This window comes from Myotis yumanensis, unplaced genomic scaffold, assembly GCF_028538775.1.
Source record: "Myotis yumanensis isolate MYYU_CA2020_CCGP unplaced genomic scaffold, mMyoYum1.0.hap1 SCAF_3, whole genome shotgun sequence".
Classification (NCBI taxonomy): domain Eukaryota; kingdom Metazoa; phylum Chordata; class Mammalia; order Chiroptera; family Vespertilionidae; genus Myotis; species Myotis yumanensis.
The window spans coordinates 163,392,822-163,413,698 of NW_027223754.1; the positions used below are offsets into that span (position 1 = coordinate 163,392,822).

The window sequence follows — 20,877 nt, forward strand, 5'->3', positions numbered from 1 at the left end:
TTTCTATCCCAGAATGGAAACTCTAACATCAAGGAACGAAAAACCATTCGTTTTCTTAAGTTCTCCCTGAGTGTTTTGAAAGTACAGAGGCCCTTGAGCTGGTGATTACTTTCAGGATTACTTTAACTTGGTGTTTTCCAAAGAATGAAGTTCTGCAAAGCCCTAGGATTTCCTTTCTCTCAGAATGTGGTGAGGCGAGTATGCCAGGTGTGGCAGTGAGTAGGGAAAATACTCTGGAACTCCCACTCTTGATTAAAACAAAGTAGCTCTACTATTATTTTTACAAAAGAAGTTGCCAGGAAAGCTTCTATTTTAAGAGTTCTGCTGGTTGTGTGTGTGTGTGTGTGTGTGTGTGTGTGTGTGTGTGTTACTTTAAATGCAAGTTACAGAAGAAGGAACTTTGAGCCTGGTCTTTGGGGGCCATGGGGCATCAGGAGCCTCTGCCCTGAAGCAAGAGGACAACCACCAACAGAGGGTAAAGCAGAATCCCAGGCCCCAGATCTGCTTTACAGAAGGCTCAGTTCACGGAGGAGACCAGGACATCAGACTCTCCTAGCTTCACTCTCTCCTGCTCCCACAAATATCCAGAAGCACTATGTTAGCTTCTAGGCACAAGGCTGACCTGTGGGGTAGAGGGTTGAGGAAATGATGACTAAACCTAACTCGGACTGGCAGGAAAGACATCAGCTTTCATTTCTCCGTCCTCTGTGAATTTTTAGCTGCCTCTTAAACATTTCTCTGGCAGGGCCAGAGCCAATGTGGTTAACATGCCAATTTCCTGCTGCTGCCCAAGGAAGGCCCAGAGGCAAGGTCAAGCTCACATGTAAGAGCCATCCCAGACCTTCATCCCTGTTCTTGTGCCATTCTCCTCAGATCTTCTGGATGCGGTGAGTAGGAGACGATGCGAGGGCACGGGCAGCCCATCACTCACCCCTTTCCTTCCTCTGAAGTACCCCTACAGGTGTCTGTTTCCATATGGGGCCTCACTCTGCCCGGGGCCTGTACAGTGCACTCACCAGGGGGCGGGGAATGGGTTTCTGTGGTTTCTTCGAGCCCAGCTTTTTCATGGCATTGTAGTACTTCTTCTGTTCCTCAGTCATGAAGATGTCCTGACCTCCAAAGTAAAGGAGGGAAGAAGAGAAGCAGCAATTACAACCGGTTCTCAAGTGTTATGGCTTTGGAACCTAAGCTTCAAAATTGGGAACTGGGGGACACTTATCCCCTTTCCTCTCCCGAGGTCAGTTCAGCTAATGGTTGTCCCAGAGTGAGGCAGACCTGGGACAACTACTGTAATTCAAAGAGACACCGGCCTTTGTTTCAGCTTGGGTTTCCTGAGCTCTGCCAGGAAGGAAGGAAATGAACAACCCAATTACAGACTCTCAGGGAAGGTTAACCTGGAGAGCAATGGCTTTGAAGATAGTCACATCTCAGGATTCCTAAATTTTTTTTTTTTTGGGGGGGGGGGGGCCTGCTTTCTTGACAAAATTCGAGGGAAAAGACATTTTAAAATAAAAGGATTTTCAAGTCCTGGCTAATGGCCAATTTATTTCTAACAATATTAAAAATATAGAAATTCTGATGCAAGAAAACAATTTGGGGTGCTCCTTGGAGTTTGTTGGGATAGACTTGATGTATAAAATGAGTAACAAGTAATCTTTTCAATTTGCTTTGGAAAATTGTTAGCCATCTGGGACAAGTAAGGAAGTGAATTTTCTAAGGATGGCCTCTCAATCCCAATTTGCTAGTAGTAGTACCCAGGGATTAACGTGGACAGTTACACGTCTAGACAATTTCTACTTCTCACTGTAGCTATTCATTTGCTTCCCTTTTCACTCCTGTCACTAGACCAGTGATGGCGAACCTATGACACGCGTGTCAGAGGTGACACGCGAACTCATTTTCTTGGTTGATTTTTCTTTGTTAAATGGCATTTAAATATATAAAATAAATATCAAAAATATAAATCTTTGTTTTACTATGGTTTCAAATATCAAAAAATTTCTACTTGTGACACGGCACCAGAGTTAAGTTAGGGTTTTTCAAAATGCTGACACGCCGAGCTCAAAAGGTTCGCCATCACTGCACTAGACCCTCTCCTACCCTACTTCCCTCTGGTAGGAGACCACAACCAGTAAAAGGTCTCAAGAATAAGACTGCTAGTAAATGTGGTAAGCCACACACTGAAATCCAGCCCTCAACAGGAAGAGCTGGTTGGGGCTATTGTGCAGTGGGGCAAGTGCCACAGTGACGTGACAGTGTGGATTTTAGAGGAAGAAAGGTGTTCCCTCTCTCGAGATGGGGTCAGAGACACAGAGAGCTATGCTCTCATCGGGGTGGACCTCTGACCACTGGCAAGGAGGGGAGGAGACCTATCTTTTTCTTTTGTTGATTGAAGTTATCAATGATGACACCAATGAACAGGTTCAGGGTGAAGAAGGAGCCGAAGATGATGAAGATGACAAAGTAGATGTACATGTAGATGTTGTCCTCATACTTAGGCTGCTCTTCAGGCTGTCAAAGGACAGGAGAGAAAGGAAGAGAGTCAGCTCCTCACCTGGGGATCAGGTGGGCAGTTCTGACCTGCCACGGCCATCAGCTATAACTGACCACTCGAGCTGCTGAACAAGCTGGGAAGGGGGAAGCCCTAGGTTCTCTGTCTCCTTCACCCTGGAGGCCCTGCCCTCAGAAGACATTGTTCCTGCCATGGCGTAGGTCAGCGGTTCTCAACCTGTGGGTCGAGACCCCTTTGGGGGTCGAATGACCCTTTCACAGGGGTTGCCTAAGACCATCGGAAAACACATATATAATTACATATTGTTTTTGTGATGAATCACTATGCTTTAATTATGTTCAATTTGCAACAATGAAATTGGGGGTCACCACAACATGAGGAAATGTATTAAAGGGTCGCGGCATTAGGAAGGTTGAGAACCACTGACTTGGGTGGAGAATATGCAAATCATGAGGTGAGAGGCTGTCTGCTAGGGGCCACACTTATTTCAAAGCAGCACTGAGGAGCAGACAACCCCACTGGGCAGGCAGCCTGGTCGTCTGGAGTCAGCGTAAGAGAGTGATGACTTACTGAGAGGAGCCAAGTGTCCTATAATCAATAAAACAAGCAATAAAGGTTCCAACCCGCCCCCACCCCTTTCCTGATGAGATCCACCATGCTGCTCCCGTCCTAGCCATCTAGGAAGGTTGTGGTTTCATCAGGTACATCCTTACCTTTCGGGAATCTACAGCTGCGTACATGATGTCCATCCAGCCTTTGAAGGTTGCCTGGCAAACAGAGTCAGTCATTAGACTGTGCCTGTGAGGGGGTGGGTGGGAGCCTAAGCAGGGGTCCAAGAGGTCAGGCTTAGGTTCAGTGAGAACACAAACAGGGAGACTGAGTGTAGCCTCACGTGGACATACACCTTTTCTGTTTATTAATACACGTCCCAAGGGAGCTTTGTCTACGTCCCTTAAAATAACATCAAAGTTTGGCAGAGAAACATGTTGACAATGGTAATTGGATCAGCAGTTTTACAAAAGGTCTTAAAAGTGGGCCTGAGAAGGTTGCCTAAAGCTGGGGGAAACTCATATTCATGAATGAATAGCATGAATCTACTGAGGGTACTTAGAACTTGGAGGAATCATTTTTTAAAAGGTGTTAAACAAGCAATTGGCTCTGGAAAATTCATAGCTGCATTAAAAAATACAACAAAAAACCTAAGTCAGAACTACTCCTTTACCAATACATACATGTATAGCCTACGGTAGTGGCAATACTGGCTTCACCCTAGGCAGCCCCTTCCCAGTTCTGTTTCTCAACCTAGTACACCTAGCCTGATTTTGCAAACAAATATGGGTGGCCAACTACAATTCTCCATGTTTTACTCACATTCTATGTATGTTTTACTTACTTAACCAGACTCTACGTTTTTTCAGGGTGTGGGCAGCTCTTTATTCGTTTGATGGCTCTAGCAGTGCCAAGCACAGCACCTGGCATGTGGTGGGGACAGTGAGTATAATGTTGGACTGGCTGGTGGATGTGCATTGGTCTCCTGGAGCTGCTCCAATTAAAATTCAATTTGCAGGTACAATTTCTTGAACTGGGATAGAACGACGAGAGTACTTTGGAATGAAATGAACTACTGCTCATCCCCTTAACTCTGCCTCCTACTACCAGTTAGCAGTAAGTGCTTAATATGTAAGACTGTGTTGAGAGCTTCACCTGCATAATAGCATTTAATACACCCAACAACTATATGATGTAGACAGTTGTACTAGTAACAAAATACATCATCGCAAATACCATTATTAAGCACTGCTATATGCCAGGCACTGTGGTAAGAAATTTGAGTAAATTATCATGAATCTTCCTGACAACCATACATGGTATTTTTATCCACATTTAATAGAGGAAGAAACTGACTCAGAGAGGTTAGGTAATTGTCCATGATGCCATATCCAATAAACGAGTGTGGCTCAAACCTACATCAGTCTGATTCCAAAGCCTAGGAACATTCATTGCCTCACACAGTCCTATAAAACATCCCCAAAAACTGGTAAGAGAGGAAGAGGAGGCTAGGCATAATGGAATGTTACCTGATTACAATAAACCCTTTCTCACTGTGATACACTGAGACCTTCCTCTGGGGCTGACCTGAGTGGCAGCAACATAGCACGGCCATGTTCTCTCCTTTAACTTCAGTGCAGGCGTTATGGAGAGCTGTTCCACTCCATCAGACTGCCCTCACTTCTGTTTGTTTATTTATGCACTCATCTTCATTTTTTCCTTTTTCTTTAACTACACACTTGCCCTGGAGAGAGAAGGCGATTGCTCTGCAACTTTATTATGCTGCAGGAATCTCTGTTTGTTGCTGAGCTTCAGAGCAGCAAGAGCTCCTTGGAGTGAGGTCTTGGAGAGGTCAGAGTACGCGGGGAACGTGTCTCCCTGGAACTAGTTTGAGAAATGACCCAGGGCTGGGTGACCTATTAAGAATCATCTTGATTCTGGAAGCAGCGGGGAGGGGGAACCACAGATTTCTGCTACCCACCTGAATTTCATAGGACAGAAAAAGCAACAATACTTACCACCTGAAGAAGCGCCAGGTATCCTGCCCCAACGTTGTCAAAGTTGATCTTCACGTTCTTCCATCTGATTTCTGTATTGTTCCCCTCCATGAGCTTTTCACAATCAGTTTTATTGTTGACAATTTCAATTTCAAATCGTTCTTCCGAAGTCTCATTAAAGCAGTAGTGGTACTTTCCCGCAAACAGGTTAACGCCCATGATGCTGAAAATCAGCCAGAAGATGAGACACACCAGCAGCACATTCATGATGGAGGGGATGGCGCCCACCAAGGCATTCACCACCACCTGCATTGGAAGGGGGAGGTTGCTGAGTGGGGGAGGAAGTACGGGCAAACACACTTTTTTTTTTTTGATTTCCAGGAGGGGAATGACATTGTGTGGCTTGTTCTGACTACAGAAACATTATGTCCCTTTTGAAATTAGTTTAACTGGAGAGGTCCAGAAGTAGGACCAAAATTTTCTAAATCGATGAAATATATTTGGAAGAATTCTAATAAATTACATATTTATTTCATCCAACACAAATCCCCTGCCCATGTTGACCTAGTCTTCCCTCCTAGGTATCAACCTGGACCAAAAACATTATTTTAGTCCAACCTCCCTCTCATAAAACATGCCCCAAGGGAAAATCTGACAGATCTCAAGCTCACAGGTTGCCTTTCAACAGACATTCCCCCTCTGCAAAACAAGTGTGACTCTTTAAAAATCACAGAGAATCACCCTTTAGGGTTAGCAGTGAATCAGTCAACGGTACATAAAGTCTCTTTTATGACTATGCAAGGCCAATTATCTTAACTTCAGGCAATAGCTGAGCATGCATATTTTGCAGGCTCAAGAAAAAAAAAAAGAAGCTATATTCCCTCTACCAAACAGTATACAATAAAATCTGCACAGATGTGTTTTTCATACATGATTCCTTTTTCTTCCTCAGCTTCTTCTTCCTGATTTTGTAGATTCCTGGATCTAAGTCACCCCTTGCTTGGCTAACACTGATGTCTCCACTCAATCCAAAGCTTGACTGGACTCTTCACATAGGATTGGCAAGTTTTTTGGGGGGAAAGTTTTGGGTTAGATCACTGCTCTTAAAACCCCAAACTGGCATCTTGTTAAAAATCACTGACTATAGTAGGCTGAGGAATGAGAAAAAAAAGTAAAGGGGGGAAAAATCCCCTCAGGAATCTAAGTTTCTGGGTTGTTTTAACTTTGGTTTTGCTTCACACTGTACGTGAGGGTAGCTAGACAACACGTCCACTGTGGCAGCAGTTTTCACCTGAGCAGCTCAGAGTGCTTATAAAAACAGCATTTCAGACGGTGAGACAGAGGCAAGGCTGGCGTTCATTTCTGCCCTGATTCTTACTTGCCGTGGTCCTACGTGGGGCTGCCGAGGCCCAGAAAGGGGACTCTGAAATGGGAAGAATGCGTCTTCCTTTTGCTGGTATTCTAGGAGAACCAGTGGAGCTAAAATGAAGACAATGGACATGAGTGAAGTCTTCCAATATTTTGTTAGAAGGAGGGGACAACTGTCACCATGACCCTGCAGCTTTTCGGTGCGGAGAGGAGACAGCTCAGGCTGCCAACTAGCACCGCACCCAGAGGGCCGAAAGCACGATGCCCAGCAGGAACACCGGGCAGCGCTGGGCTCTAACTGGAGCCCAACGTGGGTCCAGGTTTTCCTTATGTCCTGCTTTTGTCTTCGGTTGCGTGTCACGCATTGGAACACATGGCTGAGAAGCGCTGTCTGTTCTGACCTATATAAAAAAGGCAATGACGTTCTGCGAAGGATCACTCTTCCTCAGATTAAAATACTAGTTTTGTGTTTCTCCAAATCACACATGAAGGCCTTTAGACTGAGAGGCAGTTATTTCTTAATTCTCAGACCAAGAAATCTCTTCAAGATCCAACAGCTCTGTCATTCGTATAAAATCATTGTGTTTCAACCATTTATCACATGGAGCAAGGAAAGCCAGAATATCTGAAATCTGAAAAATCCTCAGTGCTATTTTGGAGACTGATATTCATATTTATTTACTTGTGACCACATGTGTCAGGTGATCAGATCTGAATTTTACCTCCTCGTTTACAGTTGCTCACCCTTTGGTGGGAGCACCAGAAAGCAACGAGATGTGCTCAAGAACAGGCATAAGGAGGGGATCCCACAACAGGAATAATCATTTCTCAAACAACAAGAGGTTATGCAGATTCAAAAGTGAGGTCTCTGTGACAGCGTCTGCCTCAGAGCTTAGGTGAGAGATCACAACCTTCTACTGGATCCTCTCAAGTAGGCCTCAGGGAAGAAGGCTCCCAAAGATCTGAAAACTAGAAATAGTGTTTTTAAAATCTCAATTCAACCTCCTCTGGGAACTCTCCTATTGTAACCCAGCCTAACCTGTCCTACATAGTGTCTTTGTGTCACAGCTGAATATGGTGTAATATTAACAGCAGGAAAGAATAATTAGCTAATTGACTAAGTGATCTTTTCACACTTTCATACTCAAAGATTGATCAAAGGAATCAATACACAGAACTATTTACTGAGCCTTGTTCTCAGACATGTGTAACATAAAAATCCTATGAAATCCAATGTACTTATAAGATGTAGACATATTTTCATCTATTAATCATAACCAAAGAGAAACTTCTTACCTTAGTTTTATGAATCAAATAGTAAACAGAGCTGATGAAATTTACTAATAATTCTTTCTGGCTATAAACAGTAGCTGGTGAGCTGCGATATGTTAAATAGAAGTTGTTTAATTGTGCTCCGTATATAATTGTGCTGATATTCTCAGCAAACAAAGGGTAAGAAACCATACTTTGCTATTTTGAACTCTCATGCTATAGATGGGTTATAAATGCGAATTCAAGTGTCCATGGATAGTCTCTTAATAAACTGAACCTTCTCTTCTGCTCTCTAATAATTCTCAAGAAATTCATTATTTTTTAAAAACTAGGTATAGAAATATTACTCAAAGCTAGGTTCTAACAATCTATAAAAAGCGACTGTTTTCAGTGAAAGTTTATACTTAGCAATTGATACAAATTTCATATAATTAATGAGAAAATGCCAATGAATATCAAATTTTACAGCATTTTTGTCATCTCTATGCTAGAATATTACTGCTCAATTAAACACTATAAAAATATGTCAAATAGCTTCTAATATCTGGCAGAGGGAACATGGCTTTAATGGACCACTATGTACTGACAACCAACAAAAATGCATGCATGTTTCATAGCATTACTCCTAAATGCCCTCAAATATTTAATAGCACAGCAACACCTTAAATGAAGATTACTATGGAGGAGAGAAAAGCAAAGAACTACATCAAGTATTACTTTTCCAATAGCATGAATGTTTCAATTTTCTGGTCTTTGGTTTGAGGAAGAAGAGAGGAAGAGACTGAGGTCAGTGTCCAGGACAGGCTAGGGCTGTTTGTTCCCTCTCCAGTGAAGCTCTGAGCCTATCCTTGGAGCAGCACAGTGACAGTTGAGCCCATCTGCATTGTTAGTATTTGGTTCTTGAAAAGTTCTTAGTTAACATTTTCTAAGGGTAATCTCTCAAGGGTGGGCATACACAAGAACCCCAAGCAAGGAATTAAGGATATATGCCCCCAAAGAAAAGTAACACATAAAACTATAAATTCAGGCAAATTCAATATTTTTCCTTGCAGTTATTCTTCCACAATATAGGAATGGACCCGAGCCCTCTCCTCCTGCCCAACCAGAGCTGTTGGCTGGAGTCAACCCAATGAGGTGACACTCCTGTACCAGAGCTTCCTTAGCTCTATGTTTCTATATTGTTTGAAATCCTAGCTTTGGGTTCACTTGTTCCTGCCCATATTTGAGAAAACCTTGATATACAAGTTCCTCTTTCCAATGCTTTTCCAATAAAACTTTCTACTGCTCTGATCATCCATTCTGGACCTCTGGCCTCTTAAACGTCCTTGAAAGTTGACAAGTAGAAGTTTTGGGGCAGTGGCAACTGCAGGTAGGAAAGGGGAGAAAGGGAGGGGCTAAAAGGAGGAGGTGTGGCCACCAAAAGGGCTCCCAGTGTCCCGTTTATTCAAATAATTTCCTCCTGAGCAAGCTGGCACCAGCTTGTTTCTGCCACATAATGAGCATCTAGACTGAGAAAGTTAGTAGCAAGTATCAGCTGGGCATTTTTTCTTGGGCTTTCTTCAGGTAACCAGTCTCATTTTAGGAGATCCAGGATCACTGTGGGGGGAATGTAGAGGCTCCCAGGCTACTGGGCTCGGGTACAATGTTGCAAATATTGTCTTTAAGGGATTTTTTTTTTTAATCCTCAGTTTTTTAGTCACCAAAATGAATAACAAACTCTTTAACAAAAAATTAGTATGATTTATTTAAAATATTTAACTAACCCCTTCTGATAAAAGTGGGAACGTGCGGGAGGAGGGAAGAGCATTTTAATCCCAGTTTCAATGACGCCACGGCCACCGAAAACACCAAGCCCTCGGCAGTAGCCTCTCTCCCTACATTTAGCCTGAGCATCACCACGACCTTATCACACATCCTGAAGCCTCTCTCATCTACGGGAGAAAGACTAAGAATCCCGAGTTTTGTTTTGCTTTTCAAGTTAAAATAGATTTATGCTGCTGGGGACTGGCCTTCCTGCAGATGGCTTTGGGTGGGTTGCAGAAAGCTGGTATTTAGTAAACCAAACTGTGACTGTGCTACAGAAAGAAACACAAATTTGTTGCAAAAAGCATTTGTGTGAATAAACTAAAATAATAAAATCCCCAAGCGCCAGTGAACTTTTCATCTTTCCATACAACCATGGGTGTCATCTTAGAGTAGTTAGTGGCCAGGGGCACAGATGAGGAATGAATGAAGCAGCACGGTCTAGTGTCTCGTTTCTCCAATCAGCCTGGCTTCGCGTGTGGACTACTGCGACTGTTTAATATTCATTCCTACATTCTGACATTTGCACATTGAAAAACACATCCTCTGGTTTGCTCTCCTGCATGTATTCAACATCTGAATGGAAATGAGGTTTCTTGGTCTCGTTAAGTATAACAGACCTCTCTGATCACCACAGGACGACTGTTACCACCAAAAGCCTGTTGCCCACTTGGTTTAGTGTGTATGTGTGTATGTGCACATGTGTACATACACACACACTCTTTTTTTTTTTTTTTAAATCAAGAGAAACAGCAAAAAGGCACCTAAAGAGGGAGCCTTATTTCTAAATTGGCAGGGTGACAGCACCTTGCACCTTTTGGATTTGGGTGGAGTGTCACCAAAGCAGGAATAGCAGGTGTCAAGAAATTGAAGGAGAACTAGCTGATAATCATGTGGCATCGTACCTGGTTGCTCCTTTGACAGTGTTAGGACAGGGGACCACAGAGCGTGGGCAGAGGGGTAGGGGGTGAGGAGGAAAGCTTTGCTATCAGACAGAGGCTGCCAGTCCTTATGGGACTGGGCTGAGAACAACAAGGTGCAATAAGAGGAATCACAATACAAAGAAAAGCATTTCTTTCCCCAGGGCCGTGCCAAATTCCGCTCCGTCCCCATTCCAGGCCTGCCAGCGTGTCTTCAAGCTCCTTCTCAGCTGCTTGCTGAGTGACTCCAAGGTCACAGTCCCCACCTGGCTGATGGCCCTACACAAGATCTCCCTACCTGCAGCCTCTGCTTTTCAGGGGGGTCTCTGGGTTACAATTCCCCTTCTTTGCACCTGGTGATTCTCCCTATTAAGTCAACAGCCCAGAAAGCTGCCCCAAGTGCTACAGGTAAGCCAGGCCAAATGAGAATAGCCAATGTTAACATGTTCTGCGATGGCATGTTGTTGGGGGTGGGGCCTTTATTAATGTGATGAGGCAGCTTAATGCAACTCTCCTCGCACGGGGCAGGTGCGGGGGAGAGAGTGGAGGATCAAAGAGCAGCTGCATCACAGAGTTGGGGTTTGAATGATCTTTCCACCATGTGATCAGTTCTAGCATGCTTAAACAGTTCCATTGGCATGCAGAAGGATCAGCGGCTCTTATATCTTACCCTCATCCCTTCAAATCGTGATAAGGCTCTTAAGGGTCTCAAAGCTCTTAGGGTCCTAAGGGACTTTATGGCACCTAGTTCCGAGTAGCCCAGGGCATTAGCTACAAGGCTGACTAAAGAGACCTACACGGAAACAGAAGAGAAAAACAAAAAAGGAAACACAACAAAAAGAAAAAGAAAACAGAGGTTCCAGAGTGTTAGAACAAAGCCCCTAGCACTGATCAGACAGGGTGGGCCCCCCAGGTAGAGGAAGTGGGTTAACACCAGCTGCCTACTTCAACTTGGACTCAAACGACCTGGAAGGAAAGGTGGTTGAGAGGCAGAAGAAAAAACACAAAGGAAAGAGAAAATCGAGAGAGGGCGGTAGACAGACATACAAGTTGGAAAAGGGAAGAGGTTGAAGGGAGCGGGAGAGAATGAGGAAGTTCCATTGGAAGAAGAGGAGCCTGAACAGATGACAAAAACCTTACCCTCGCCCTTTACAGTCTCTGCAGGTCCCAGAAGTTCCCATTAAATTAAGCCAGACAAATTTAATGGTACCTATGGAAAAGAATACAGATAAATACACACACTCCACACAGGCCGCCCCCTCCTCAGCTCTTTCACCAGGGACTTCCAACAAGGACAAGCTCTCTTACTCCTGGGTGACAAGAAACCATTTGTTGAAGAATTTGATGAGTCACTACATGAACAAAGGCAACATTCATAAGTACCACAGCTGACTTTACAGTTCCCACAGAGAAAAGAACCAGACGAAGAAACTTCTTGACAAAATTTTGAGTCTCTGAGAACTCACGTAAGTATAGTTCTTCTATTTCTCATTTTTAACTATAACAATCCTTCCATCTTTTAACTATACCCATGACTCCTCCCTGGCCATGAGGACGTGGGTGGGTCTGCACAACTGCATCCACACTTTTCCCTCTAATCCCCAGAACAGTCAACAGCAACCTGGCCTCAGGTCTGTCCTTTCCAGGCCAATCTTCTAGTTCCTCATCATTAAAATAACAGCTGGCAAGATCCTTGGAAGAATTTTTAAAATTTTATTTTATAGATGAGGAAACTGAGACCCAAATGCCCAATACACAAGAGTTTGCCCGGGATCACGTCAGCAGCCCTGAAGCTAGGATGAAGACCCACACTTCTGATTCCCAGGCCGGAGCTCTTTCTTCCACAGACATGCCCTCCCGCACTGGCAGGTTGGGTTATAGGCATCCCAGTAGAGGGTTGTAGGTATCTGAACAGACCAAAGCTGAACATACTGGCATACTCAGGAGCAGTCTGCAGGCCTCCAGGCCTAGAGTCATGGTTGAATGCTTTCCTGCTCTTCCAGAATCCTCAGAGCCGTCACCATTATGATCCCCTAACACTGGGTACTAAGTGCCTACACTTACAGCTGCGCCTGACCTGAGATCTGAAACACCTTTAGTTGCTCAAATCCTAGAATGGCTGGGCTCTGGATTTCTTAGAGCAGTCTTTCCCTTGTTCTGGGATAGGTTAAGATGTTCCACCATTAACAATTCTTAAATTCCCTCTGGTTACAGGTCTGCTTAGCCTGAATTGATATTTTAAAGCAAATTTAGAGGAGAAAAATAAACAACTCATAGCTTAGTTTCATTTGTTGCTTTTCATCTCTATCTTAGGGATTTAATTCTGCATCTCTGAACTGCACCAAACTGTGTTGTTGTTGTTTTTAAATGAAGATATTTATAAGTCAGCAGCAGTACTGGCAGGGGGTAGAAGGAAGTCAATGACCCAGTGAGGGTCAGGGATGGGGAGCCTTAAAAGTTTCCATTTTAAAAAGGGTTGTAAACCTTTACCTACGCAAGTACTCATAACCCACCAATACAGGAATCTTCTCTGGATTCCTAGGTGGTGTCCAAAACAAATCCGGAATTAAATGCTGCCCTATTAGGCTACTCATGTTCTTTAAAAGGTACATAGTTCAGGGTTGAATTTCTGCCTAAGACAAGGGCCTCAAAGCCTTATCTAGAACACACTAGCAACATCCAATCATTTTCCTCCCATCTACCATGGTCGATAAGACATGGAGGTGTATTTTGCCCACCATTGCCAATTACAGTCAACTCTTAAACACATTTAAATAATAGGGAGACAGATAGAAACCTCAATGATGAGAATCATTGATTGGCTGCTCCTGCATGCCCCCTACTGGGGATCGAGCCCGAAACCCAGGCATGTGTGACCTCCTTGTTCACGGAGGATGATGCTCAACCACTGAGCCACACCGGCTGGGCTTAGCAAGATCTTAATAGGTAAGTCTGAAGGTAAGCTGTCCCAACCCAGTCAAGTGCCTGAGTTCTAAATACCCCTTATCAGCTCTGTCCTGTGAATCTGCCAGGTAAAGACTGCTGAAGGCTAAGCTTCCAGCGGCTATTGGCCCCATACAAAGCGAGAAGACCTCCAGCTCTTTTTTGGGGGGAGTGGTGGTGAGTATGATTTATCTGATAACAAAGAGGACTAAAGTGGGGAGGAGGTACAGACGCCAATCCAGAGGTTGGCTCTAAACACTGTTGAGAGATAATCTGCACTTGACTGATCAATCTGGCCAAGATCTCCCCAGGAAGATAGTAAGGATCCTAGCGGGGTTATTCCTTAGTAGCTGAGGGCTTTCTTATAACCCTCCGAGCCTCCCTGTTAAACTCTCAGAGGAGATAGCGAGAACATTGCTCAAAGTATACTTTAAGGAAAGAACCAAACCTGAAAAAGGAGTTGAGAAGTCAAAATTCAGATTATCGATGGCTGGAGGCAGGGGAAAAAAGGGGGAAGGCATTGGGTGACTTTTTCAAAATGATGTGAACGTTTCAAACAGAGACCATTTCAGCAGTCTGAATTCAGAATGAGGTGAGTGGTCTCTGAAAAGTTCCCATCCCTGGAGCCAGGGTGCTGGCTAGCCTTGGATATGATGGGGCAATGTTTCCTGGGGAAAAGATGACAACATTCTTCTACAGGACAAGGTCTCCAGTGCGGCCAAGGACCCGAGCAAAATAAAATGTCTCTGTTGGGGACTCAGATGGCTTATAAATACAGACAATTAACCTTATGTTATCTGATTACCTCCTGATTCTAAAAAGTACTCAGAGTAGCTTAAAGGGGCAATAGGAGAATGAAAATTCATTAGGGAAACAAACATGGTGATGAATAAGAGATTCGGACGTCAGTCACCGGTGGATGACACCCTGGGAGGAAGAGGGTCTCTAAGAAATGATGCAGAATTGGGACCCAAAATGTTTACGTTGCTGGATGACCTAACACGCCAAGGGCACTAGATATCTTACTCAAAGGGCAGCGAAAACTCTGACAGTTCCAGCTGTCAGTCTAAGCCTTATTCTCCACCCACAACTCACAAATGGCAACCAGTGCGGCCATGGTTCACACCAGGGCTGTCCCTACTTAGCACACTCTGCTTCTGCTACGGTTGTTTGTATGTGCCTCATCTTTCAGGCCCTTAGAAGTGCCCGTCTTCTACTCTCTGTATTTCCCCCCACAACACCTGGCAGCAGGCTGTGCACGTTGTGGATCTCAATAAACATTTGATGCGCAAAGACTACATGGACTGTTCTGCCTGACAGACGTGAGCAGAAGGGGGTTCCTGGGAGAGCCTTGTTCCCAGAATGCCTGATTACCACCAGCCTGAATCAGGCCACGGCGGCCCTGCAAGCTAGTGTGAGCTCCCCAGCGGGTGGAGCACGCCTGCCCATCCCTTGTGACCCCCTATGGCTCCTGGGACAATCCCACACAGAGAATGGTATTTGCTTACTAATAACTGGGAGAGGTGTTCTCAGGAGCCACTGTCAGGCCTCATGGCACTGTGAGAATGCAACAACTCCCCAAAGCTGGAGGGACTTACGGATTGTTGTTCGTTGGCTACATACCTGTCTCATGCCTTTTACTTCCCTGACACTGAGTATAAAAAGTGATTAAAAATGTTTGCTGAATAAATGATGATGTGCAGAATTGTTAATGCTTTTAGCAGCTTATTTGGGTACAGAGGGATGTGAGATTCCTGATCGATATCCTCAAATTCTGGGGTTGCTCACCCCCGAGAGGAGGGAGATAGTGGTTCAGGTTAGGGTGGGCAGTGGAGGCAGTAAACGTCATGGTGGGAGAGATTTGTTCCACATCACAGCTTCCCTAGGGCCGCTGGAGTGGGGTAGTGGATGCATCTGTCTGAATTCTCGGAAGGTCCAGAAGAGGAAGGGCTTCTTGGACTCCCGGAGGTGTGCCCCCTGACTCTCAGTGGCCCCTTGCTCTAGAAAGAGAGCAGGCCCAGGTCTCTTGGCCTTCTCCCAAGCCCCTCCCTGAACTCTGAGAGCTCAAGTCTCAGTCAGTGGGAGGCAGAGGCCCTTCTATCACAAGGTGCTGTCAACAGGTGCTAAAGGGAGTGCTGAAACCTCTAGGTAGGAGGGTCGCGGCTGGCACCCTCGGCGGGACCACCCACTTGGCTCACTTTAAGAGCAGAGGGTGACCTCCTCACCTCACTGAGGCAGAGGGACAGCTCTTGGAAGGAGTCATGAGCCGGGGAAGCTGCAGACCTTGTTGGGAAAGGGATGCATTTATAGAGCAGAGGTCACTGCCGCTGCCGAGTGCTGGGCTCCTGTTATCCAAGGAAGAGGTTCCCATGCTGCTCTAGCCTGGATCCCAGAAGCGCTCTACAGACAGCTCACCATGCAGCCAACAAACCTATATTCTAAATGTTCCGACTCAGCCTCCAAATGCTCTACTTGCTGGCACTTCTCAGCCCTCCGCAGGAACTGAGTTCTCCATGGGCCCTGGTCCTACAATTCCCATTCACCCTTTCTCTCCAATGCTGATTCGGGTGGGAGAAAAAGCTGTAGTTATTACACAGAATAAGAGACAATCACCACGGTTAGAAAAGCCAACAAGAAACAAGTGCTGGTGGGGTGAGAAATAGTTACAGATGCAGCGGCCTCCACCCTGAAAAATAACTCGGGATGTAATGGCCAAGCCTTGGAGATGGTCTTGGAACCTGAGGGAAAAAAGGATTTTCTTAAGTTCGATGGTCACTGTGGAAATGGCCCTGTGGGGGAGAGGGGGCTTTATGTGGGTGTGAGCTCCCCTCTCCCTGAGAAGCTGACTGGCTCAGATCAGTCTGGTAGGAAGACTTGAGCTGGATGGAAGCGTCACGGGAACGGTCAGCAGGAGAGTCTACCCAGATCCCCCTCTACCTGCATCCCGGCGGCACCCACCTCCTTCCCTCACCCCTCTCCTGGCAGCAGAAAGAGGACATTCTGCTGTTTGGGACGAGAGCCTTCCTGTTCCCAGCCTAAGAAACAGGGGCTTTGATACCAAGGATTCCACTTCCCTTTCCTAATCTCTGAATTTTCTAAGCCAAACCGCCAGGGCAAAGAGCTGGCTGGCTGGCTGGTCGGTCCCCAGAGCAAACGCATTCAGAGCTCCCTTCCCAAAGTGAAGATCTGACGGCTGTGAAAGCAACTTACCCAGGCCTACATCTATCTACATCTTGCCTTATGCCCGGGGCCCCAGGCCGCTCCAGCCATGAGAAGAGAACTCCCTGTTTTTGTTTTCCTGCTAGAAAGGGCGGGAAGTAGAAAGCAGGACACGTACAGCCACAATGAGGAAGTCCAGCCAGCACCAGGCGTTGGTGAAGAACTTGACGAAACCGTAGGCTGTCCACTTGAGCAGCATCTCCAGGATGAAGATGTAGGTGAAGACTTTGTCGGCGTACTCCAGCACGGTCCGGATGGTCCTCCTCTGCTCAATGTAGATGTCCTCGAAGGCCTGAAAGAGAGGCAGCAGCTGCCCGTCGCGGCTAAGGGCACACAAGCACCGCCCTCGCCGCAGCTCCTCCCACCGGGGCTGGCCTCTCCAGCTTCCTGTCTCTTCCACTTCACTCCCCTGCTACACGTGATTTTTTTTTTAAGTTTTATTGAGCTACACCATACAATTCAGCTATTTAAAGTGTACCACAGCTTTTGGTATGTTCATAGTTGTACATCCATCGCCACCATCAATTTTAGAATATTTTTCATTATCCCTAAAAGAAAGCCCGTGTCCTCTAGCGGTCACCCTCTAGTCTATCTCCCCTTAGTCCTGGCCAACCACTCATCTACTTCCTTCCTCTACAGATTTGCCTCTTCTGGACATTTCATATAAATAAAATCATATAATATGTGGTCCTTTGCCCTAACCGGTTTGGCTCAGTGGATAGAGTGTCAGCCTGCGGACTCAAGGGTCCCAGGTTCGATTCCAGTCAAGGGCATGTACCTTGGCTGCAGGCACATCCCCAGTGGGAGGCGTGCAGGAGGCAGCTGATCGATGTTTCTCGCTCATCGATGTTTCTGGCTCTCTATCCCTCTCCCTTCCTCTCTATAAAGGGTCAATGGGATATATTAAAAAAATAATAATATGTGGTCCTTTGTGGCTCGCTTCTTTCACCAAGCCCAATGTTTTCAGATTTCGTCCATGTTGCAGCATGTATCAGCACTTCACTTCTTACTGATGAATAACATTCCAGTGAATGGCTATACCACATGTTGTTCATCTTTCCTCAATTGATGGACATTTGTGCTGTTTCTACTTTTTGGCTATTGTGAATGCTGCTGCTCTGGGCATCTGTGTACAAGTTTTTATCTGGACATGTTTTCATTTCCCTAGGATATAAATACCTAGTAGTGGAATGGCTAGGCCATACAGTAACGCTATGTTTAATTTTCTGCGGAATTGCCCAACTTTATTCCAAAGTGGTCACACCATTTTTTTTTTTTATATTCCCACCAGCAATGTGTAAGGGTTCCAATTTTTTCACAATCTTGCCAATGCTATATATTTATATGACAAAATATTTTCTCCTTTTAGCCCCTGATGTCACAGATACAGGTAGAGGGCCACAGGGCTGGGAGATATTCAGATAAAAAAAAGTCTTAGTACTACTTTCTTTCTCTGGAATTCCCGAATGAGGTAATTCTCTGATACAAAGGTATGAGCATTCCATGTGCAGAGTGGTAGACTGCACAAGGGTGGTGCCAAGAGAAGAGACTTCCTAAAGTGGGAAAAAGGAAACCTGGAAGGTGGGGAAAAGTCCCTTGTCACGCAAACGGAGGCGTGGGCTCTGAGCAGTTCCAGAGGGACACACTGAGCTGCCTGCAGACTCTCTTCCAGAGGAGGCACGGGAACACCAGGTGTTCCGGTCTCACTGCTGGACAGTGCAGGCAGAGGTCATGGGTCCACAGTCCTCAGGATCTCGGTACAAATAAATGCCCCAGTGAAAACAGGACCAGCTTCCATGCTGCTTCCCCTGAACTCCATTTGTAGAAATCCATTCTACAGCCCAGCACATGTGAGAGGCCAAACACTGATCTTTGTGTCACCGGAGGCTCTAATCCCCTTCCTCTGAGGCTCCATCACAACCACATTCTAGTCTTTTCTGGGACAATTTGGCTGTGGCTTCACTTTGCTATTTTTAAGTCTCATGCCTACTATTGCATGGGGCCTCAGGTACTGAACCACGTATCCCCTTTTATTCAATTATGATACATAACAATTGTCCAGGGTGAATAGTAAACCAAGCTCAGAACGTTTATTTCGCTGCTGCTTTTTCTGTGGAGACGGGGAAGAGAAGGACCAGAGGCTGGGGCATGCTCGTTAGTTGAGGTTTCTGTTTCCTAGATTTGAAGAAGGACGGCAACAAAGACACAACACCTCTCCCCAACCACTGGCCTTAGTCTGACCCGCCCTTTCCTGGCGGGCAGAGGCCAGGCTGTCTGTCACCCTGCTGCCTGCACGGAGCCCCAGGAAACGCCCAGTGAGTGCCTGCCAGATGCGGTGACTCAGGGGTGGGCAGGGCGGGGGCTCCCCGTCACTCAGACCAAGGACACAAGCCACCATTTTCTGCTTCCAGCTTTCGTGCTGACACTTTCCTACGTAAACCTGGTCCTTGGGCTCTTCCTTACCACACGTTACTGCTCGTTTCACCTTTTCTTATTCTCCTACCTCACAAGTCAGCAAAACTTCTCAAGGCCTTGGTGGGATCTGTGACACTGACTTTGGGGTTTCTCCCTTGTTATTTTCTCTGCTTCCAGATTAAGCTTTGATTCCATACCTACATAAATGTGCCCACCTTCTTTAAAAACATTTCAAAAATCTCTCCCTTAACAAACAGAAGGAAAGTGTGTAGTGTCTCTAGTCCCTGCTGTCCTCAAATCTGCTCAACCAGGAAGCAGCTCCCTCATAAATCCCCCAGTGAAAACAGGTCTCCTCAGCTACAATCCAGCCCAAGTGAAAGCAGATGCCAGAAAAAATGAGTCCTAGCAGGGGAGGAGCCTGTGTTCAGTGCCCTATAAGCCTCACTGATTAATGACCACGTACAACACAGGAACAGAAATAACCCGTGTACCCGAGATCTAACACTCTAAATATCTGCTAAGGCCACCGGTTCTCCAAAGCCAGTAGGCTGTGAAGGGCGAGCGGGTGGAGGAACACTTCCCCCTCCATACCTTGGGCAACTGAAAAGGAAAGAGCAAGAGATTTGGGGTATTAGATGAGAAAGGGAAGTTCATTTTAGGAAGTTGCTTAGGTTGGGGCAAACCAAGCGGTGAAGACACTTGGTACTTTGTATTCTTGTCCTGATGAAAAGGCGGCCTTAGGGCTGAGTCTAAAGATCAGGATGTGGATTCTAATCCCAAAGGCTCAAAGCACCAGCCAAAGCACTTCAACAGACCATTACTCTCGGGTCCACAGCCAATCAGTGTTCTCAGAGAAATCGGTCTTGGGCCCCATGCAGTCTTTCCCACTAGTTCCTATAAACCCTTCCCCAGCCAATCCCTCATCATATTCTCCCCCGGACCTCACCAGGGCGCCACTGCTGAGCAGAATCATGAAGATGATGAAGGTCTCAAACCAATTGTGCTCTACAATGAGGAAGCACGTTTTCCGCAGGATCCACCAAGACTTGCCTAGGCCTTCTTCGATGTTGACAGTGCAGCACTTGAATCGCCGGACACAACCTGGCACCAGGGGGAGAGGCAGGTCAGACCGTGAACATGCCCCACCCAGCCCTGCCCTCTCCTCTGTCTCCCAGCCGCACCAGATGCTGCCCCACCACACAGCTGGGAGCACAGCAGATGAATCAGATCATCTGATTAAGAAATCAAGAGGCTCACAGGGCTGAGGCCCTGCTGCAAGGCTGCCAGGGCCCCCTGGAGTTGGGAAGATGTCCCATAAAGTGAGGGAAAGAAAAGGGTAGTCAAGAGGCAGTCAGAGCCACGACAGAAAAGGCCTTTCTAATGGAAATTTCTGGACTGATGACAAGAGAAAGTGGACAAAGAAAAGTTAGAGCCCTGGCCAGTGTGGCTAGGTTGATTGAGCACTGTCCCGTGCACAGGTTGCAGGTTCAATTCCAAGTCGGGGTACATGCCCGGGTTGTAGGCTCAAACCCCAGTGGGGGGCATGCAGGAGGCAGCCAATCAATATGTCTCTCTGGTCGATGTTTCTATTTCCCTCTCTCAAATCAATAAAAACATACTAAAAAAAAAAAAAAAGATTGCCTGGCCAGCATGGTTCAGTGGTTGAGCATCAATCTATGAACCAGGAGGTCATGGTTTGATTCCGGGTCAGGGCATATGCCCGGGTTTCGAGCTTGATCCCCAGTGTGGGGTGTGCAGGAGGCAGCCAATCAATGATTCTCTCTCATCATTGATGTTTCTTATTTAAAAAAAAAGAAAGAAAAGAAAGAGCCTGGCCAGTTTTTCTCAGTGGTTAGAGCATTGGGTCACGACTTCAATT

General features: G+C 45.9%; 1 protein-coding gene across 6 annotated transcripts in view; it reads right to left on the reverse strand.

Moving 5' to 3' along the window:
- The window catches only part of SCN8A (sodium voltage-gated channel alpha subunit 8), a 186,280-nt gene that overhangs the window by 11,574 nt on the left and 153,829 nt on the right, over window positions 1–20,877 (reverse strand). For 4 of the 6 annotated variants that reach the window (XM_070410199.1, XM_070410197.1, XM_070410200.1 and 1 more), the window contains exons 19-25: window positions 19,945–20,099; window positions 16,702–16,875; window positions 11,092–11,214; window positions 5,080–5,364; window positions 3,226–3,279; window positions 2,374–2,511; window positions 1,017–1,121 (exon numbers count right to left, since the gene is read on the reverse strand). In XM_070410199.1, coding sequence (XP_070266300.1) covers window positions 1,017–1,121; window positions 2,374–2,511; window positions 3,226–3,279; window positions 5,080–5,364; window positions 11,092–11,214; window positions 16,702–16,875; window positions 19,945–20,099 — 1,034 coding nt within the window. The remainder of the gene's footprint in view (window positions 1–1,016; window positions 1,122–2,373; window positions 2,512–3,225; window positions 3,280–5,079; window positions 5,365–11,091; window positions 11,215–16,701; window positions 16,876–19,944; window positions 20,100–20,877) is intronic. The other 2 variants (XM_070410201.1, XM_070410202.1) reach the window with 1 other exon arrangement.